General features: G+C 39.7%; 3 protein-coding genes across 3 annotated transcripts; all 3 read left to right on the forward strand.

The window, feature by feature from the left end:
• The first annotated feature begins 844 nt into the window (after positions 1-844).
• LOC468246 (keratin-associated protein 2-1) lies at positions 845-1,675 on the forward strand. Its single transcript, XM_016931076.3, has one exon. The coding sequence runs from the start codon at positions 932-934 to the stop codon at positions 1,316-1,318; it is 387 nt and encodes a 128-aa protein (XP_016786565.2). The 5' UTR covers positions 845-931; the 3' UTR covers positions 1,319-1,675.
• Positions 1,676-8,399: 6,724 nt separating this feature from the next.
• LOC107969030 (keratin-associated protein 2-1) lies at positions 8,400-9,187 on the forward strand. Its single transcript, XM_024350325.2, has one exon. It carries the CDS (start codon positions 8,446-8,448, stop codon positions 8,830-8,832), a length of 387 nt encoding a protein of 128 aa, XP_024206093.1. The 5' UTR covers positions 8,400-8,445; the 3' UTR covers positions 8,833-9,187.
• A 5,086-nt stretch (positions 9,188-14,273) lies between these two features.
• LOC468244 (keratin-associated protein 1-1) lies at positions 14,274-15,183 on the forward strand. Its single transcript, XM_523635.6, has one exon. The coding sequence runs from the start codon at positions 14,327-14,329 to the stop codon at positions 14,858-14,860; it is 534 nt and encodes a 177-aa protein (XP_523635.4). The 5' UTR covers positions 14,274-14,326; the 3' UTR covers positions 14,861-15,183.
• The last annotated feature ends 5,535 nt before the right edge of the window (positions 15,184-20,718 follow it).

The raw sequence follows: 20,718 nt of genomic DNA on the forward strand, positions 1-20,718 counted from the left end.
CTTTAGCTACAGTGAGTTCTTCAGCTTTTTGGGCTGATAAATAATGTTCCCACAGATATTTCTGAAATGAGTATTGGCTCCAACACTTACTAGGTACATGACCTTGGGTAAGTCACTTATCTGGTTCCTTATGTGTGAAATGAGAAATAAACAATATCCACATCCTAAGAATGTTATGAAGATTAGATTAATGCATGTATTTTTTAATATGATGCTTGGAACATAGTTACAACTTAATGATACTGGCTATCATGAAGATTACAGTGAAATTTACCTTGGTCTGGAAAGATACAACCATAGAAATCAATGAACATATCTCTAAGACAAAAACCACTGGATGATGGAAACGTACTAAAATGCATTCTTGTACCTCCAAAAAGGGGACAGGAAAATTCTTCTTTTACTGAGAAATCCTGACTTTTAAACTATCCCTGTAGTATTATCCTCAACTTGTTTTGCCCAGGAAGCTTAGCAGTGGCAAAGAATGCTAACAACTTGAGGTGCTCGCTTTACTTCAACTGCTAGCAAGTAATAACCCTCAGAGCATGCAGAGCACAGCAGCTGCTTTGAGCTATCAAAACAGCAACTAGCAAAAGCGTCATTGAATTATAACGATAATTGGAGACTTTGAAGTTAGGGTCATTAAATTCATATTTGAACCATAAATAGCAAAATATAATGGGTCTACACTAAATAAGGAAAATAGACTTTTACGTGTACCTGAGCATCTAAACAATGTCTACAAAACTTACTAATCTGCTGGTGTTATTTCAGGAAGAATAAGTGAAAACAAGGAAATGACCTTGTGTCCTGGGGGTCATCAGCTCCCAGCCACGGTATATAAAGGGCCCAGAGGGGGAGGAGGACATTCACACCTGAGAACACCCAGCTCCTCTCAACAGCCCAACCCACACCAGCCTCAGACACCACCATGACCGGCTCCTGCTGCGGCTCCACCTTCTCCTCCCTGAGCTATGGGGGAGGCTGCTGCCAGCCCTGCTGCTGCCGCGACCCCTGCTGCTGCCGCCCCGTGACCTGCCAGACCACCGTGTGCCGCCCCGTGACCTGCGTGCCCCGCTGCACGCGCCCCATCTGCGAGCCCTGCCGCCGCCCGGTGTGCTGCGACCCCTGCTCCCTGCAGGAAGGCTGCTGCCGCCCCATCACCTGCTGCCCCTCGTCGTGCACGGCTGTGGTGTGCAGGCCCTGCTGCTGGGCCACCACCTGCTGCCAGCCTGTGTCTGTGCAGTCCCCCTGCTGCCGGCCCCCCTGCGGCCAGCCGACCCCTTGCAGCACCACCTGCAGGACCTACTCCTGCTGAGCCACCACCTGCTGCCAGCCTGTGTCTGTGCAGTCCCCCTGCTGCCGGCCCCCCTGCGGCCAGCCAACCCCTTGCAGCACCACCTGCAGGACCTCCTCCTGCTGAGCAGCCCGTTATCACGAAGGGCCCCTCAGAAGATGGCCAGGTCCATCCCGCTGCCCCTCAGGGCTTCACCGCAGAGCAATACACGTTTCCTTGAGAAGCCCATTTCTCATCTCTTCATACTAGCTCACACTATGCATTGAAGACACCTTTTCAGACCAACCACAGATGAGAAATACTTTTCCTAGGACTCCAGTCTAACTCCTATATCATGTTGTCTGCTTTCTAATAAACTCAATACTCCTACCATAGAAATCATGGTCTTTGTGATATTTTCTTCTGGGAGATTGTCTCTTTTTTTCTAGAGATACTCAAAGCAAGATGCAGAATAATCCTCTTATACAGTTCTCATAACTTAAGTCTGAGTAGTTTTCTTATAATCATTGTAAATGGCATTTATGGAGCACAGCTGAGTCAGGAAGATGGATACAACTATGACTTTATCATGTGCACAGAGTCACTTGTGCCCAGAATTCCAGGCATGCATTGAACACCTGAGAAATGTTCTGCAACAAGAAACACGCTGGGAGGCCGCACCTGGGTTGAAACTTACATTCCCAGCCTAATGGTGTGTTTACTGATCCGACACCTGTTGGAACATCATAGAACGCCCAGGGTGTTAGAGGTGGAAGAAGCCTTAGGCAACCTCTGGCCAATTACCTCTGTTTTTGAAGTTAAAGAAACATGAGTAATGTAAGAGTAAATAAGTTACTTACTAATGTAATTATAATCCCAAAAGTTCAGAAAAGACCCTGGAGAATACAAGTTTCCTGCATTTAGACCTCAGGTCAAACACTTCTTAGTATGGTGAGAGACATGTTAATCACAAAATGGTTGCACATTCTACAACTTTATTTTACACTTCAATAGCCACACACACACATATACACACTTCCTAGGAATACATCTAACCAAGGAAGTGAAAAATCTCTACAGAGAAAACTACAGAACACAACTTAAAGAAATGATAGGTGACACAAACGAATGGAAAAACATCCCATGCCAATGGATTGGAAGAATCAGTATCATTAAAATGACCACACTGCCCCAAGCAATCTACAGATTCAATGCTATTTCTATCAAGCTACCAATGTCATTTTTCACAGAACTAGGAAAAAACTATTCTGAAATTCATATGGAACCAAAAAGAGCCCAAATAGCCAAAGCAATCCTAAATAAAAAGAAAACTGAAGGCATCACATTACCTGACTTCAAACTATGCTACAAGACTACAGTAAACAAAACAGCATGGTACTGGTACAAAAACAGAAAGTTTTAAAATATAAAGTGGCATAGACAAAAGGAACAGAATAGAGAACCCAGAAATAAAGCCATGCTCATACAACAATCTAATCTTTGATAACATTAACAAAAATAAGCAATGAGGATAGGACTCCCTATTCAATAAGTGGTGCTGGGATAGCTGGCTAGCTCTATGCAGATGATTGAAACTAGACCCTGACTTTCACCATATAGAAAAATTAACTCAAGATGGATTAAAGATTTAAATGTAAGACCTCAAACTTTAAAAACCCTAGGAGAAAATCTAGAAAACATCATTCTTAACATCAACCTTGGGAAAGAATTTATGACTAAGTCCTCAAAAGCAATTGCAACAAACACAAAAATTGGCAAGTGGGACCTAATTAAACTAAAGAGCTTCTGCACAGTAAATGAAACTATGAACACAGTAAATAGACAACCTACAGATTGAGAGAAAATATTCACAAACTGTGCATCCAACAAAGGTCTAACATCCAGAATCTATAAGGAACTTAAACAATTGAACAAGCAAAAACAAATAATCCCATTAAAAAGTGGGCAAAGGACTTGAACAATCACTTCTCAAAACAAGACATACAAGCAGCCAAACACACATATGAAAAAATGCTCCACATCATTATTCATCAAAGAAATGCAAAATCAAAACCACAATGAGATACCATCTTACACCAGTCAAAATGGCTATTATTAAAAAACTCAGTAACTGAAGCCCCATACTTTCAGAATAAAGAAAAAAATAGTAAAAAAACAACAGATGCTGACAAGGCTGTTGAGAGGAGAGAATGCTTATATGCTGTTGATGGGAATGTAAATTAGTTCAGCTACTATGGAAAGCAGTGTGGAGATTTCTCAGGAACTTAAAGTAGAACTATCATTTGACCCAGCAATCCCTTTACTTGGTCTGTAGCCAAAAGAAAACAAATCATTCTACCAAAAAGACACATGCACTTGCATGTTTGTCACAGTACAATTCACAATAGCGAAGACATGGAATCGACCTAGGTTCCCATCAGTGGTGGACTGGATAGAGAAAATATGGTACACATACACCATGGAATACTACTGACCCATAAAAAACAATGAACTCATGTCCTTCACAGTAACATGGATGCAGCTGGGGGCCATTATCCTAAACAAATTAACCCAGGAACAGAAAACCAAATGCCATATTTTCTCACTGACAAATGGGAGTTAAACATCAGGTACTCATTGACATAATGATGGCAACAATAGACACTGGGGACTACTAGAGCAGGGAGAGCGGGAGGGAGACAAGGGCTGAAAAACTGTTGGGTGCTACACTCAGTCCTGGGTGACAGGATCAATCATACCCCAAACCTCAGCATCACACAGTATACCCACATAACAAACTGGCACATCACAAAATATACCACCTGAATCTAAAGGAAAAGTTGAAATAATGAAAAAAAGATTTGTTCATAATGTTATTGTTAAATGATAATGTGAAATAAAACTCTAGAGTTTGTTACACAAAATCTGTTGTACATCACCATGAGAAATCTGTCTAAATCAATTTGAAGGCTTTTTTTTTTTAAGGATGCTTCTCTAAGACCCCATTCTGTATTGCATGGGCTGTGGGGTTCTCAGTAGGGGTCTTGTTGTTATACACAGTCCTGACAGATATGCCTTCTGTCAGTTCAACAATAGCCTGACTCCCTTCACAGAGGTAAGTGCTCAATGAGAAGGTGCTCTGTTTCTTCCTTCCAGGTGCTTTTATTTTATTTCATGCTATTAATGGAACTTACCACTGAATAATGTTATTTCATGTGTATTGTTTGGTGACTGAGCAGAGAACTAACCATTTGCCATAACAAATATGTTGGTCTTTGTTCTAAACTTAAAGTTTAGAATTTAGAAAGTACCAATGTAACATGACCTTTTGCTATATATACATATGGTATACATATAGTAAATATATATAGTATATGTAAAATACATATAGTAAAATATATATACATATTTGTATATATACATATATACTATATATAGTAAAATACATATAGTATATATGTATATATAAATATGTAATATATTATATTATATATATTTTACTATATAACATATTATATATATTTTACTATATAACATATTATATATATTTTACTATATATAACATATTATATATATTTTACTATATATAACATATTATATATATTTTACTATATATAATATATTATATATATTTTACTATATATGTAATATATATGTACCATATTATCGGGGGACCTGCCCCGATAATCACGTATGTTCTTTTCTATTTTCCTAAGCATCGGCTGGCTTGAGAAATAAAGGGACAGAGAACAAAAGAGAGAAACTTTAAAGCTGGGTGTCCGGGGGAGACATCACATTTTGGTAGGATCCGTGATGCCCCACAAGCCACAAAAACCAGCAAGTTTTTATTAGGGAGTTTCAAAACGGGAGGGAGTATACGAATAGGTGTGAGTGACAGACATCAAGTACTTAACAGGGTAATACAATATCACAAGGCAAGTGGAGGCAGGGCGAGATCAGAGGACCACAGGACCGAGGCGAAATTAAAATTGCTAATGAAGTTTTGGGCACCACTGTCATTGATAACATCTTATCAGGAGACAGGGTTTTGAGATCAACCGGTCTGACCAAAATTTATTAGGTGGGAATTTCCTCTTCCTAATAAGCCTGGGAGCGCTATGGGAGACTGGAGTTTATTTCACCTCTGCAATCTCGACCATAAGAGACAGGTACACCCCGGGGGGGCCAGTTCAGAGACCTACCCCTAGGTGCGCATTCTCTTTCTCAGGGACGTTCCACGCTGAGAAAAAGAATTCAGTGATATTTCTCCCATTTGCTTTTGAAAGAAGAGAAATATGGCTCTGTTCTGCCCGGCTCACCAGCGGTCAGAGTTTAAGATTATCTCTCTTATTCCCTGAACAATTGCTGTTATTCTGTTCTTTTTTCAGGGTGCCCACATTTCATATTGCTCAAACACACATGCTGTACAATTTTTGTAGTTAATGCAATTATTACAGGGTCCTGGAATGATATACATCCTCCTCAACTGACAGGATTAAGAGATTAAAGTAAAGACAGGCATAGGAAATCACAAGGGTATTGATTGGGGAAGTGATAAGTGTCCATGAAATCTTTACAATTTATGTTTAGAGATTTCAGTAAAGACAGGCATAAGAAATTACGAAAGTATTAATTTGGGGAACTAATAAATGTCCATAAAATCTTCACAATCCACGTTCTTCTGTCATGGCTTCAGTCGGTCCCTCCGTTTGGGGTTCCTGACTTCCCGCAACACCATATACATATATAGTATACATACATATATACTGTATACATATATACTATACATATTTTACTATATATGTAATACATATGTATATATACTATATATATTTTACTATATATATAGTAAAAGGTCATGTTACTATATATGTGTATATATGTGTGTATATATATATTTACTATATATATATATTTAACAAATACAAGACACTAAGTGCCAGACATTGTTTGTTCTTAGCACTTGACAAATATTAGCTCATGTAATCCTTACAATTCTGATATGATCTATTATTATGGCGCAAGGACACACAGCCAGTAAGTGGCAGAGCTTTAAATGAGCATTGTCCAGTTTCAGAATAAGTGGGGTCAGAAAATAGGATGTGACTTGCCACCAGTGTCAAACCGCAGAGCTGTCTGTGCTCTTACAACTCTGAGGCATGAATAACTGAAGCATGACCCATATTTTCTCTGCCTGAAAATGAAGTTTGGCTATGGGGTGTGGATAAGTGTCTTAGAGTGAATAAACACTAGAAAGGTTACTGAGTGATGCACAGATTATCTTTTTGGATCTTTATAAAGGGGAGACAGATCCTTATAAAGGGGAGAGACAGATCTTTATAAAGGGGAGAGACAGATCTCTTTAGAATGACCTTGGGTTTGAAGTTTCTGCAGTAGAGAAATGAGTCTTGTTAATGTGATGATTTAAGTCTTCCAAAGAGGCTCCCATTGCATAAAATGTGATTATCATGAAGACTCCACAGCAGCATGAAAATAAATTATGAGATAATATGTCTCGAAAAGAGCAGAATATACAACTTTTTACCTAGTTACCTCTGGTTACCACTTTGAAAAACAAAAATCCCACGTCCATAAACAAAGAAAAGAATGTAAAACAGGAGAGTCAAAGGTCTCTAGCGATGAGATTGTGCCTGATATCTCCCTCTTCTGTTTCCCTAATTGTGACTACCGGGTCCAGTCAATTTACATTCCTTTTAAAGTTTTGAAATTATGCTTGAAATTCCATTTGGGGAGCTTTAGATGTCCGGCCCCAAGGCACATTCTTTCAAATAAAGAAAATGATCCTGAAGTGATTCAAAATCCTGTCTGGTGACTAACAGGAGGAGTAAAGCTGGAAAGTAATGGGACTGTTTCCCCTATGTAGTTCCTGAACTGCCCCTGGCAACACTTCCTGAAGAAGCGCATCCATCACGCTTTTAGCAGTGTCACAGCAGAACACTGGGCAGCCTCCCAATGCGTCTACCCCTGAACAGTGTTCTGGATATGTGTGCAATGTTGGTTGAAAACCCCTTTCTTGTCACTTGCTAATCAGAGCACCTATGTCAAAGTATATATGCATATTTCCTTTTTGATATGGAGTCTCACTCTGTAGCCCAAGCTGGAGTGCAATGGCATGATCTCGGCTCACTGCAACCTCCGCCTTTGGGGCTCAAGTGATTCTCGTTCCCCAGCCTCCGGCACAGCTGGGACTACAGGCACCTGCCACCACACCCAGCTAATTTTTTGTATTTTATTAGAGTTGAGGTTTCACCATGTTGCCCAGGGTGGTCTTGAAATCCTGAGCTCAGGTGATCCACCTGCCTTGGCCTCCCCAAGTGTTGGGATTACAGGCGTGAGCCACTGTGCCCGGCCAACAAGGTATATTCAGAAAAATTTCCCATTACAGAATTCTTCATTACATGCACAAGAAAGGCAACGCTAAAAAATGACATGTTTCAGAGATAAAAATCAGCATCTTATGACCAGAAAGACCAGAGTTGCACAGAACCTGAACTAGAGAAAAGAAAACATGCAAGGCAGTCTTGGAGGTTTTATTCCAATACTTAGTGGTTTGCAAAAATTTTTGTCTGTCCTGTACAACTCCATGAGCTGCTATCCTATTCAAGGCCTATGTATCCCACTATATCAAGTGATAATCAAACGTATTCCCAAGCAGACTACATGAGAGGGTTTGTCTAACACTCGTGTGATTCACGTTTCAATGTAGGTGCTTCCAAGGACTTGAGTCCCCTATTGGGGTCAGGATAGGCTCTACTCAGTGTTCTATGTACTTCTCTATGTTTTTAATTTCTTTTAAAAACGGAAGTTTTTTAGACCGTTTTGTCCAGATTTGATCCAGTGTTATCTACTCAAAATAAGCATCAAGAGCTACTATCACCTCAAATGACGATGAGTTCTTAGATTTTCACCCAGTGTGAGTACATCCATACTTAGAGATAAAACAAGAGCTCTTTAATGAGATAATGAGTGTGTCACAAGCAACCATTAGTCAAAACAAAATTCTACTTAATTGGCCAAAAGGTAAACGAAAAGGGTCACCTGCACCCGGCCAGGGTATATAAAGGGCCCAGAGGGGGAGGAGGACATTCACACCCGAGAATACCCAGCTCCTCTCAACAGCCCAACCCACACCAGCCTCAGACACCACCATGACCGGCTCCTGCTGCGGCTCCACCTTCTCCTCCCTGAGCTATGGGGGAGGCTGCTGCCAGCCCTGCTGCTGCCGCGACCCCTGCTGTTGCCGCCCCGTGACCTGCCAGACCACCGTGTGCCGCCCCGTGACCTGCGTGCCCCGCTGCACGCGCCCCATCTGCGAGCCCTGCCGCCGCCCGGTGTGCTGCGACCCCTGCTCCCTGCAGGAAGGCTGCTGCCGCCCCATCACCTGCTGCCCCTCGTCGTGCACGGCTGTGGTGTGCAGGCCCTGCTGCTGGGCCACCACCTGCTGCCAGCCTGTGTCTGTGCAGTCCCCCTGCTGCCGGCCCCCCTGCGGCCAGCCGACCCCTTGCAGCACCACCTGCAGGACCTACTCCTGCTGAGCCACCACCTGCTGCCAGCCTGTGTCTGTGCAGTCCCCCTGCTGCCGGCCCCCCTGCGGCCAGCCGACCCCTTGCAGCACCACCTGCAGGACCTCCTCCTGCTGAGCAGTGCACTGACTGCCCGGAACGCGTAACTCACCTTCTGAAAAAGTCACACTCCCATTTCTCTACTTTAACAAACCTCCTGCCCTGAGCCCACAAAACCCCACATCAACCAAGCTGGGAACCGAGCACTGGGCTCATCTATTAAGACCTGGGCCATTCTGAAGTCTGTAAAAGAAGCAATTTCCTTCTTCTTAAGATTTCGTGGCATGTTTATTTTCTAATAAATATCTGTTCTTTGGCCTTGCAAAAAGCTTTGGTTTTATTTACTCATTCTAATATTTTGTATTAAATTAATTTTTTAATTAAAAAACTGACACATATTTGTACATATTTATGGGGTGCAATGTGATGTTTCCATACATGTATACATTGTGTAATAATCAAGTCAGGGTGTTTAGCATATTCGTCACCTCATACATTAATCATTTCTTCATGGTAAGATCATTTAAAATATTCTCTGATCGCTATTTTGAAATATATGATACAATATTATTAACCACAGTCACCCCACTGTACATCAGAATACCAAAACTTATCCCTCCTATCTGCCTGTAACTTTGTACCTGTAGACCAATCTCTGCCTATCCTCCCCTCCTCTCACCCTCCCCAGCCTCTGGTAGTCACTATTCTACTCTCTACTTCTATGAGATCAACTTCTTTAGATTTCACATAGGAGTGAGAGAATGTGCTATTTGTCTTTCTGTGCCTGGTTAATTTCACTTAACATAATGTCCCCCAGGTTCATCCATGTTGCTGCACATGACAGTATTTCATTCTTTTTCATGGCTGATAGTATTTCATTGTGTGTTTGTGTGTGAGTGTGTGTCACATTTTCTTTATCCATTCATCCATTGATGGACACTTAGATTGTTTTCATATGTTGGCTGTTGTGAATCGTGCTGCAATAAACATGGAAGTGCAGATATCTCCTCAACATACTGATTTCATTTCCTTTGCGTATATACTCCGTAGTGGGATTCCTGGATCACATGGTCGTCCTATTTTTAATTTTTGGGGAACCCTCCATACTGTTTTCCATAATGGCTATACTACTTTACATTCCCTCCAACCTTGTATGAGTTCCCTTTTTTCCACATCCACACCAGCATTTTTTATCTTTTTGTATTTTTGATAATAGCCATTCTAATTGTGGTGATATGGTATCTCATTGCGGTTTTGATTTGCATTTCCTGATGATTAGTGATGCTGAGCACTTCTTCATATATGTGTTGGCAATTTGTATGTTTTCTTTTGTGAAATATCTATTCAGGTCTTTTACCTATTTTTAATTGGATTTTTTATTATTATTCACTGTTGAGTTGTTCAAGTTCCTTATATATTCTAGATATTAACCCCCGGTCAGATGCATAGTTTGAAAATATTTTCTCCCACATTTTTGCAATCTACTCATCTGACAAAGGGCTAATATCCAGAATCTACAAAGAACTCAAACAAATTTACAAGAAAAAAACAAACAACCCCATCAATAAGTGGGTGAAGGACATGAACAGACACTTCTCAAAAGAAGACATTTATGCAGCCAACAGACACATGAAAAAAATGCTCATCATCACTGGCCATCAGAGAAATGCAAATCAAAACCACAATGAGATACCATCTCACACCAGTTAGAATGGTGATCATTAAAAAGTCAGGAAACAACAGGTGCTGGACAGGATGTGGAGAAATAGGAACACTTTTACACTGTTGGTGGGACTGTAAACTAGTTCAACCATTGTGGAAGACAGTGTGGCGATTCCTCAGGGATCTAGAACTAGAAATACCATTTGACCCAGCCATCCCATTACTGGGTATATACCCAAAGGATTATTAATCATGCTGCTATAAAGATACATGCACATGTATGTTTATTGCAGCACTATTCACAATAGCAAAGACTTGGAACCAACCCAAATGTCCATCAATGATAGACTGGATTAAGAAAATGTGGCACATATACATGGAATACTATGCAGCCATAAAAAATGATGAGTTCATGTCCTTTGTAGGGACATGGATGAAGCTGGAAACCATCATTCTCAGCAAACTATCGCAAGGACAGAAAACCAAACACCGCATGTTCTCACTCATAGGTGGGAATTGAACAATGAGAACACTTGGACACAGGAGGGGGAACATCACACACCAGGGCCTATTGTGTGGTGGGGGGAGGGGGGAGGGATAGCATTAGGAGATATACCTAATGTAAATGATGAGTTAATGGGTGCAGCACACCAACATGGCACACGTATACATATGTAACAAACCTGCACGTTGTGCACATGTACCCTAGAACTTAAAGTATAATTTTAAAAAAAGTACCAAAAAAGAAAATATTTTCTCCCATTATCTAGGCTGTCTCTTCACTCTGCTGATTTGATTGTTTCCTTTGCTGTGCAGAAGGTTTTAATTTTATATAATCCCATTTGTTTACTTTCACTTTTGTTGCCTGTGCCTTTGAGGTCTTATCCCCCCAAGAAAAAACCATTGTCCAGACCAGTGCCATAAAATGTTTCCTGTGTGTTTTCTTCTAGTTGTTTTATTATATGTGGTCTTATATTTAAGTATTTAATCCATTTTGGGTTGTTTATAAATGAATTGAGAAATAGGGTCTAAATGTGCTGCTTGCCTACCATATGCAAGTCACAGGCTATATGGTATAAAATAGAAAGTAAAATTGAATTAAAAATGTTCCCATATTCAAAAAGATTCTAGAGACATGAGTCATATTCACCTATAATTCATCTAAAAAGTAGAATATTAAAAAATAAAAGTACAACACTGTGTGGTGTCAACACAGAAGTCACTGTTGGTTGGGGAAAATAAGAAAGATTGAAAAGAGAAGCTAACATTTTATATAGGTTCAGATTGTGGTGTCCAGATCACAGGGATGGCATTCTCAGCAATAGAAATAGTATGAGCAAAGGTGTGGAGGGAGGGGAACCATAGGGTTGTTCAGAGTACGGTTTGGCTGGGGGCACTGGATATATATAGAGTGATAGTGAAAGAAAGATTTGGAAAATTTGTATGCTTTGAATACTAGCCAACGGAGTACATCCTTAATGCAATAAGCAGTAAGGAGTTGTTGAAAGCTTTGGGGCAGGAAAATGGCATAACAAGAGCAGGGCATTGGGACAATTCTCATGATAGCTCCTTATAAAGACAGAGGTCAAAAGCCAGAGAAATGAGTCGTACAGAACTATACAGAAACTAATCAGGAAGATATTGCCTTGGTCAAGTGATTACAATAAGAGCTCAACTAAGATAATACCCATGGAATAAAGAAGACACAATGAGTATAGCAGATGTAGAAACCCAGAAAGTATGTTAACTTAGTTGAATGTGGGAAACAAAAAACAACTAGGAGGCAAATGTGACTTATTCCAATTATAAGTCTCTCGTCCAGATACTTAAAAGAACTTTAACATATTTGTACTTATTTATTGTGTATTTAAAATCACTACTCCATAGTGCCATCTCTCTACCATCTAATATTTCTATTCTTGTGCTATTACAAAATACCTTTTTTTTAGAAAAAAGACAAAGACAAAGAGCCTTACTAACATTAATTGATTCTGAAAAGCAGCATGGTATAAAATAAAAAGAACTGGTCTAGGAACAAGTGATAGGAATTTTATACCCAGCTCTTCTGGTTGTGTACTGTGTGAATGGAACAAGCCACTTAACCTCTTCAAGACTCAAGAGTATTCTAACATCAACCGATGTTAAGTGAAAATGAAAAGTGCTCCATACCACATCACCAATGTTCCCATTTAGAACTTTGAGACTAAATGGTTCTATACTCAACTCTTTTCCTTGATTAATCCCTCCTATTGCTACTACACTGATTTTTATACTAGAGCAAGATACAAAACAAATAGATGGGATCTTGCTTTCTGTATAAGCCTTTAGTGCTCTGGGCATAGTAGAAGTTAATAAATATGTGCTATTTATAATAAGAATGATGTCAGTTTCTACACCTATAAAATTAAGTGGTGGAACAGGATAATTTACTACATTTTTGATCTCCAACATTCAGTGATTACATATAACCATTTTCAACTTCATACCTACAGTCATGGTTACCATATGACGTGAACATCTTTACTGAAGCTGGCATGACTCACACTGTGATATAACCCCATTCCTGTACAAACAAATGCCACCACCTCATAAAAAGCTAACTATGTGTTTCTATTCATGATTGGAAGGGAGAAATAAACCTACCCCAAGTAGAAATAATATGTTTTTGACCAGCCTTTTTTCATTTATCTCATGTAACCCTAAACTCCCAGTGAAAATTACATTCTTTCTTCTGGCAATGACCAGGAATTGTTTTAACTTTTATTTTGCTGAAATTTTTCTTAATCTCTTTGCATTTATTATACTACACCTCTTGAACTATATTTGGTCACCCATTTTCTAACCTGCCTTATAAAGCAGATAAAAGTATTTTCTAACTCTTGCTTTTTCTTTGATTTATTCCCTTTCCTAAATTCAGTTGTCATGCTCTTTGGTCTAATATCTTTTCACAGGACACATGGTTTAGTAAAGTGAAATGACATAAATTAAAATTAAATTCTGCCTTTGAAAAATTATATGCCAGATAATCCATATACAAGTGATTTTTGTCTTTCATAGAGAAGTGTAAATTTCATTAAAATATTTTGCAATTTTTTCCAATTATTGAATATGAATTTTAGCCTCTTTTTTAAGAGACATTGAAATTGAACAGGTTTTGTTTTATATATCCTCCTGAGTGATCAATGTTTCCTAAAATATGAATGTGAAGTTCAGGAGATATCACAGAAATTGGAAAGATTCCATTTCAGGGAAAAATCTATGAATTTCTATGAATATAGAGTTTATCAGAGTTTCTATCTGGCTAATAAGATTATATCGAGAGAGGATAATCTTATTAGTCCAAAAAATACAAAGCAGTCTTACATAAGGGCAATCATGATTAATAATTCTTTTCTGGAGACCTGAGGTTTGGTCAATATGATCTCCAAAATCACATCACCTTATGGGTGAGAGTCACTTTGTCAGGTGATATACCCACAAGTGCAAACCTGAAGCTGAAGCTCAAGTGGAAATTATACCATTGTCTGTAAACAAAATGTTAACACTTTTACCAAGGACAAACACATTTGGTGAGTATTAGCTGAGCAATAAGGAAAAATCAATTTCGAGATATATTTAAAACAATTCAGCATTTGAACCATCAGAGGGCCCTAGAAAGGCTGGTTTAAAGAGTAACAAGATAAAAATGTTGCTCGCCACAAATAGAGGAATTGGCCCAGACTTATAAAAAGCCGGCAGTGGAATAGGCAGCCATAATTCAGAAACTCCTCCAAGCAACCCAACCTTCAGATCAACTCCTGACACCATGGCCTGCTGTCAGACCAGCTTCTGTGGATTTCCCAGCTGCTCCACCAGTGGGACCTGCGGATCCAGCTGCTGCCAGCCAAGCTGCTGTGAGACCAGCTCCTGCCAGCCATGCTGCTGTGAGATCAGCTGCTGCCAGCCAAGCTGCTGCCAGACCAGCTTCTGTGGATTTCCTAGCTTCTCAACCAGTGGGACTTGTGACTCTAGCTGCTGCCAGCCAAGCTGCTGTGAAACTAGCTGCTGCCAGCCAAGCTGCTACCAGACCAGCTCCTGCGGAACTGGCTGCGGCATTGGTGGTGGCATTGGCTATGGCCAGGAGGGCAGCAGTGGAGCTGTGAGCACCCGTATCAGGTGGTGCCGCCCAGACTGCCGTGTGGAGGGTACCTGCCTGCCTCCCTGCTGTGTGGTTAGCTGCACACCCCCAACCTGCTGCCAGCTGCACCACGCCCAGGCCTCCTGCTGCCGCCCATCCTACTGTGGACAGTCCTGTTGCCGCCCAGTCTGCTGCTGCTACTGCTCTGAGCCCACTTGTTGAAAACCTCCTTCTGCTGGGGATCCTGATAAGATGGCACCTTAAAACTAGCCAAATTAGAATCCTAACAATCTTCTGAACTCCAGTACCTATAACTGGGCTTGCAACCTCTCATCACACAGCCACATAAATTCCCTAGGATGTAAATTCATTTACAATGGAAGACCAAAAATTTTTCCTAGACCTGGTTGTCAGCCAAAGTCCTACAATGTGAAAAGAGTTAGATACTATTTTACTATAAATATCACCTGAAATATTTCAACAGTTATTGGGACTTAAATTTAATAAAAGTTTTCATCTCTTCAATGATAAAGTTGTTGTTTGAACTTTCTTTGCTTTGGAATTTATTAAGAATATTGGGGTACTGGGATTTTTCAAAATATCAACATGACATGACACTATGGTTTTTCTGTACTTTTGCTCTTTTAATGATGATATTTAACAGCAATTTTCCTTTGTTTTACCATTAAATGGTCCAATATTTTGCAGCCAAGACATATGATTAAAGGAACTTGACAACATTTAGGAACTGTTTCCTAAGGTCCTTTCATGTGCAAAGTGGTGGGCTAGGTATTCCAACAGATTGATTCAGCTTCTTGAGGTTTTGCCAAATCTATTCATTCATCCATTCATATATGAGGTTGTATACAATTATTTCTGTCCTCTAAGATATACAAAAGCATAATAAAAATTGTGAAAGAATACAAACACAAGATTATAGAGTAATAGCACGTAACAAATATACACATTTCATTCAAGGTCTAGGCTCATAACTCCCATAGCCCTTTTATTGATGTTAGGGCACTTTACACTTCAGAAGCAGGCCTCAGAAAACAGAATCTCTCTCTCTCTCTCTCTCGCTCTCTCACTCTCGCTCACTCACTTGCTCTTGCTCTCTCTCTCTCTCTCTGGCCTTCTCCCCACCTCTTTTCACCTGCTCCTTTTACTCCTCAAGGCAAGAATCTTCCCCCACTGTTCTTGGCACTGGCCGTCAAGATATTCTCCTACCTACCTTGCCTGATTTTAGGTCATAAGATCCCCATTTCAGAAGAGGTTCTGCCCCATGCCCTGGAGGAAGGAAGGCTGCATAGAGAGACCAAGAAGGATCTGACAGACAGGCCTTACTGGGTTTCACCACTCACTCTACTAACATTAGATCATACTCTTTTTGTCCAATCACGTTTCTAATGGTTGTCCATCATGCCCATCCACTGAAGTCCCCATAAAATGTTCAAAAAAAAAAAAAAAAAACCACAGAGTTTGAGGAGCTTCCAGATAGCTGAATGTGTGGAGGTTCCTGGAATGTGCTGTTCCCAGAGAGGTTATGAAAGCTCCTCATACCCCTTCCCCCACACCTCACCCTATGCATCTCTTCTTCTGTACCGTTTGTAATTGTCTTTATAATAAACCAATAAGCTAAATGTTTCCCTGAGTCCTGGGACCTGCTCTAGCACATTCATCAAACTTGAGGGTGTCATGGAATTCCCAATTTATGGCTGGTTGGTCAGAAGCACAGGCAAAACAACCTGGAGCTTGTGCTTGGCACTGGAAGTAGGGGGCAGTCTTACAGAACTGAGCCCTCCCCCTGTAAAACCTGACACTATCACCAAGTAAATAGCGTTAGAATGGAATTGGAGTGGAAAACACGCAGCTGGTATCTGCTGCAGAATTTATTTCCTTGCTTCTTGATGGGGAGAAATCCCCACACATTAGCCACAGAAATCTTCTGTGTTGATTGTTGTTGAGTGAGAGAGTAGAAAGAACATTTGAGTGTGTTTTTTTTTTCCTTCTACCCAATAGCATAAGATGTAAAAATAGCTTATGCTATTGGGTAGAAGAACAAAAAGCTAAATCAAGACTCCTGAGTTCTAGTCCCAACTTTGTAACTAGCTATCCATGAGTCCTTGAGCAAGTCCCTTCACTTGCCTGGGTACCTATTTCTAATTTGGGAAATGAGAGAATTGAGTCATTACTGACAACATCCCTTCCAGGCATAAGAGGGTAGATAATTTCCTAAACAGGCTACACACTGACCAGTAATAGCTTCAGATGCCCAAAGAGGAAAAAATATACAGTGGTCAAATTATGTTGTATGCTTTATCACCTTTTTGCAAGTTTATAAAGCCACACTGGAATATTAAAGGGACTGAGATGCCCTGCAATAAAGAAAGCTCTACAACCAGTGGCCGGGCTCAGTGGCTCACACCTGTCATCCTAGCACTTCCGGAGGCTGAGGCAGGTGGATCACCTGAGGTCACAAGTTCGAGACCAGCATGACAAACATGGCAAAACCCCATGTCTACTAAAAATACAAAAATTAGCCAGGCGTCATGGCGGGCACCTGTGGTCTTACAGGCTGAAGCAGGAGAATCACTTGAATCCAGGAGGTGGAGGTTGCGGTGAAACAAGATCGCGCCACTACACTACAGCCTGGGTGACAGAGTGGGAGTCCATCTCAAAAAAAAAAAAAAAAAGAAAAGAAAAAAAAAAAAAACAACTCTATAACCATCACTCCCAAACTAACTTAGCCAGAAAACTCTCTATTTTTATGTTACCTGTTAACACCCTGTAACACAAATACTCCTCAAAATATACTTTGAAAAATGATGAAAGGGAGTATCAACTGATGTTTTTATAATACCTGTATAATCTTCTTATGTATTGTGAAGCAGAAAATAAATGTTCACTGCAAGGATGGATTTAAATGAATGTGATGTTGGCTATATACTGTCACCGTTCTTATTCTAATTTTCAGAGAGAGTTCTAGATGAAGCAAGCATTAAATAAAAGATGCATAGTGAGGCTTTCATTCCAAGGGATAAACTTTCGTCATTAAATCAAAGTGGTGAGCCAGTGCCTGGGGGTAGAGGGGTATGGGAAGTGATTGCTTAAAGGTCATGGGGGTGTTCTTCTGCGATGATGGAAAAGTTTTTGAAACTAGAGGGAGATGATGTTGCCCAACATTATAAATATACTATATGTCACTCAATTATACACTTTAAAATGGTTAATTGTAGGTTATGTGAATTTAACCTCCATTTTAAAAAATCAAAAGAATAGGACCTCTGCTAGCACAACTTTAAAAGAATTAGGAAAAGGCACCACTTTGGAGAAGATACAGACAGGGGGGTGCACAGTTTGTTGAGCCTCCAGCTTGATGTAAGAAATAATATGCTCCTTCCTCTGAGTGGACAGAGCCACAAGCCACACATCAGGGCGCGACCTGTACATCTATACACAATGGCCCTACGATGTAGTCAACATTTTATTCTCCTCATTTAGAGCTCTGTTGTCTCTGAGAGGGTTTAGGTTGGATGTACTTTTTAATTAAAAGGACTTTGGCTCAGCAGCACCCCAAAAAAGCCTGGTTGGCATTCAGGAGGGAAGAGATAGATCTTGTGACTTGGCTTAGGATAAAAGTTGGTAGTAAGAGGAGGTCCTTGAAGTTTATGTGTTATCTGGTCTAGATTACTAGGATGGAAGCCCAGAGCAGAAGCACAGAAGCCCTACATAGGAATGTTGTATTCATTTGACTGGTACATCAATCATGTTTTATTTCTCGAGAATCTAACTAAGGCAGTCACAACTGAATTAGAGAACAAGTAAAATGGAGATGAAGAAATTGGGAGAATCCCCAAAACTTGTAACTAGAAAACCAGAACCATGATATCTTAAAGAAAAATAATTTCAAACATTAGTATCTGTGTTAAACCAAAGCCACGTTCAGGAATAACAGACAAACACATTCTTTCTTCTTATGGTACTGGAATGGTCTAGAGCCCATCACTTAAATGAAGTAATGAAAGCCAGAGGGAATCAGCACAGTAATAAGAAATGTGGTATATACACACAACGGAATACTATTGAGTCTATACAAAGCAGGAAATTCGGTCACATATTACAACATACCTAAACTTGAAGGATATTATGTAAAGTGAAATAAAATAAATTTCATTTTCTTAATGTACTTAGAGGAGGTAAGGGAATGTTCAGATTAGTCTTCGTTCTGTGGCACAGGAGTCAAATTCTCAAGTAAGTGTCATACCTTAAATTTTGCATTGAGGAAGATGTTGAAAATAGTGCCACAGTAGAAAAGCCCAGAAAGGGAGAACTGATATGCAACGCCACTGTCTCCAGTGCTCTTATCAATAATGTATTTCAAGTCCTCAGATATCTGAGCCTTTTGCAAAAGGAGACACATCTGTTTAGTATCAAAGATTCTGCTAAATTTAGATCTGAATTAAATAGCTCCTGAGATTGTTGTCATGACACATCCACGTATTTCAAGCATCCAACATAAAAAATATTAGCTAATCAAAGAATCTGTGATGTAGCTTTGCTTAAAAAGAAGCAAGGAATTCACAAAGAATCATATCTTTTAAACCAAATTTGATGTGGGATTTGAAAATATGTCTTAATTCTGACTCAGAAAGAGTTATGATGTAAACTCAAAGCTGTCATTTCTAGAAAAGCAGAACTACCACTTGGTGTTCTGGTTCAAAATCCAAGAGTAGCATCGTAACTTGCATTTCTCTGTAATGAACCCATACTCCATGGAGGCCTGGTCACCTTTTATTGCATCTAAACAAAACCTTTATATTCACCGTCATCAGCTGTCTCATTCAAATTATATAAACTTTCCAGTTCACTGGATTAGTCTCTAATATCTATAATTAATAAACTGCATACAGCCGATCTAACACTCTGTAGTAAATCACATACTCCAGTATTAATATGTTAAAAAGTATAATTTTATGCAGTTAAAAAATCTAAATCTATAGAATATCCTAAGATAAAAGATGAGACAAAGTCACAAGGAGGTTAACTTTTTTAGCACTTAATATTTTCTTGAAGTGTGCTTATTATGCTGTTAATAAATAAATAAAATCTCTAGGAATGGCTCTAGTAAACAGTGTTATTACTTACCCTAAGCTCTCCCTTCCTTCCTTTTGCTCTCAAAAAAGTCTGTAAGAAAGGAAGCAAATTTTTATGGCTTGCTTTCACCCTTGGATTTTCCTTAGAATGACTGCTTACATAAAAAAAGAAGAAAGGAAAGAAAGAGAGAAGAAAGAAAGAAAGAAAGAAAAAGAAAGAAAGAAAAAGAAAGAAAAGAAAGAAAGAAAGAAAGAAAGGGAAGGAAGAAAAGAGGGAAGGAAGGAAGGGAGAAAGACAGAGAGAAAGAGAGAAAGAATTGACTATAGTGTTTAAAGAGTTTAGTCTGGAATCAGAGGGTGTGGATTCAAATTTCAGATTCACTAGATACTAGTGTGAACTTGGGTAAGTTACTTCAATCTGTTGTGGCTCAGTTTTCTCACATAGTTGATGGGAGTGGCAATGATATCTAGCCCATAGATTGCTGTGAAAATTCAGCAAATTGACACATATGAAGTACTCAGAACTATTTAGGCACATAATCAGCGATGGAAAAATGTTATCAATAGCAATTAATGCAAATCTCCCAGGCCCGAGAAAGCATCCCTTTCTGGCCAGCTGAATATAGTCTTGCTTCACAGTCAAAGGGAAGATAAGAAAGTTAGAGAAGGAGCCACAGTTAAAATTGGAGGGAATTAAACTGTCATGTGAGACCCAATCACCCAGTTGTAAGGGTCAACACTGAGTAATATTGACAATCCTTAAAAGTGAGGCATCAGTCAATTATTCCTTGACCATGAGGAAATTTTAAGAAACATGAGGAGTTAGGGATCACATTCCTAATTAATTCCAATGACTTCTTGACCATGGTAAAGAAGCCTAATTGCAGACCAAATAGAATCAACTTTCAAAGGCTCTCAGTAGGTTCAACAAATAATTCAGGGAGAGGCCAATTATCATTCAGAGACAAATTATCAAACGCAAATAAG

The sequence above is a fragment of the Pan troglodytes genome, chromosome 19 (assembly GCF_028858775.2).
Source record: "Pan troglodytes isolate AG18354 chromosome 19, NHGRI_mPanTro3-v2.0_pri, whole genome shotgun sequence".
Lineage (NCBI taxonomy): Eukaryota > Metazoa > Chordata > Mammalia > Primates > Hominidae > Pan > Pan troglodytes.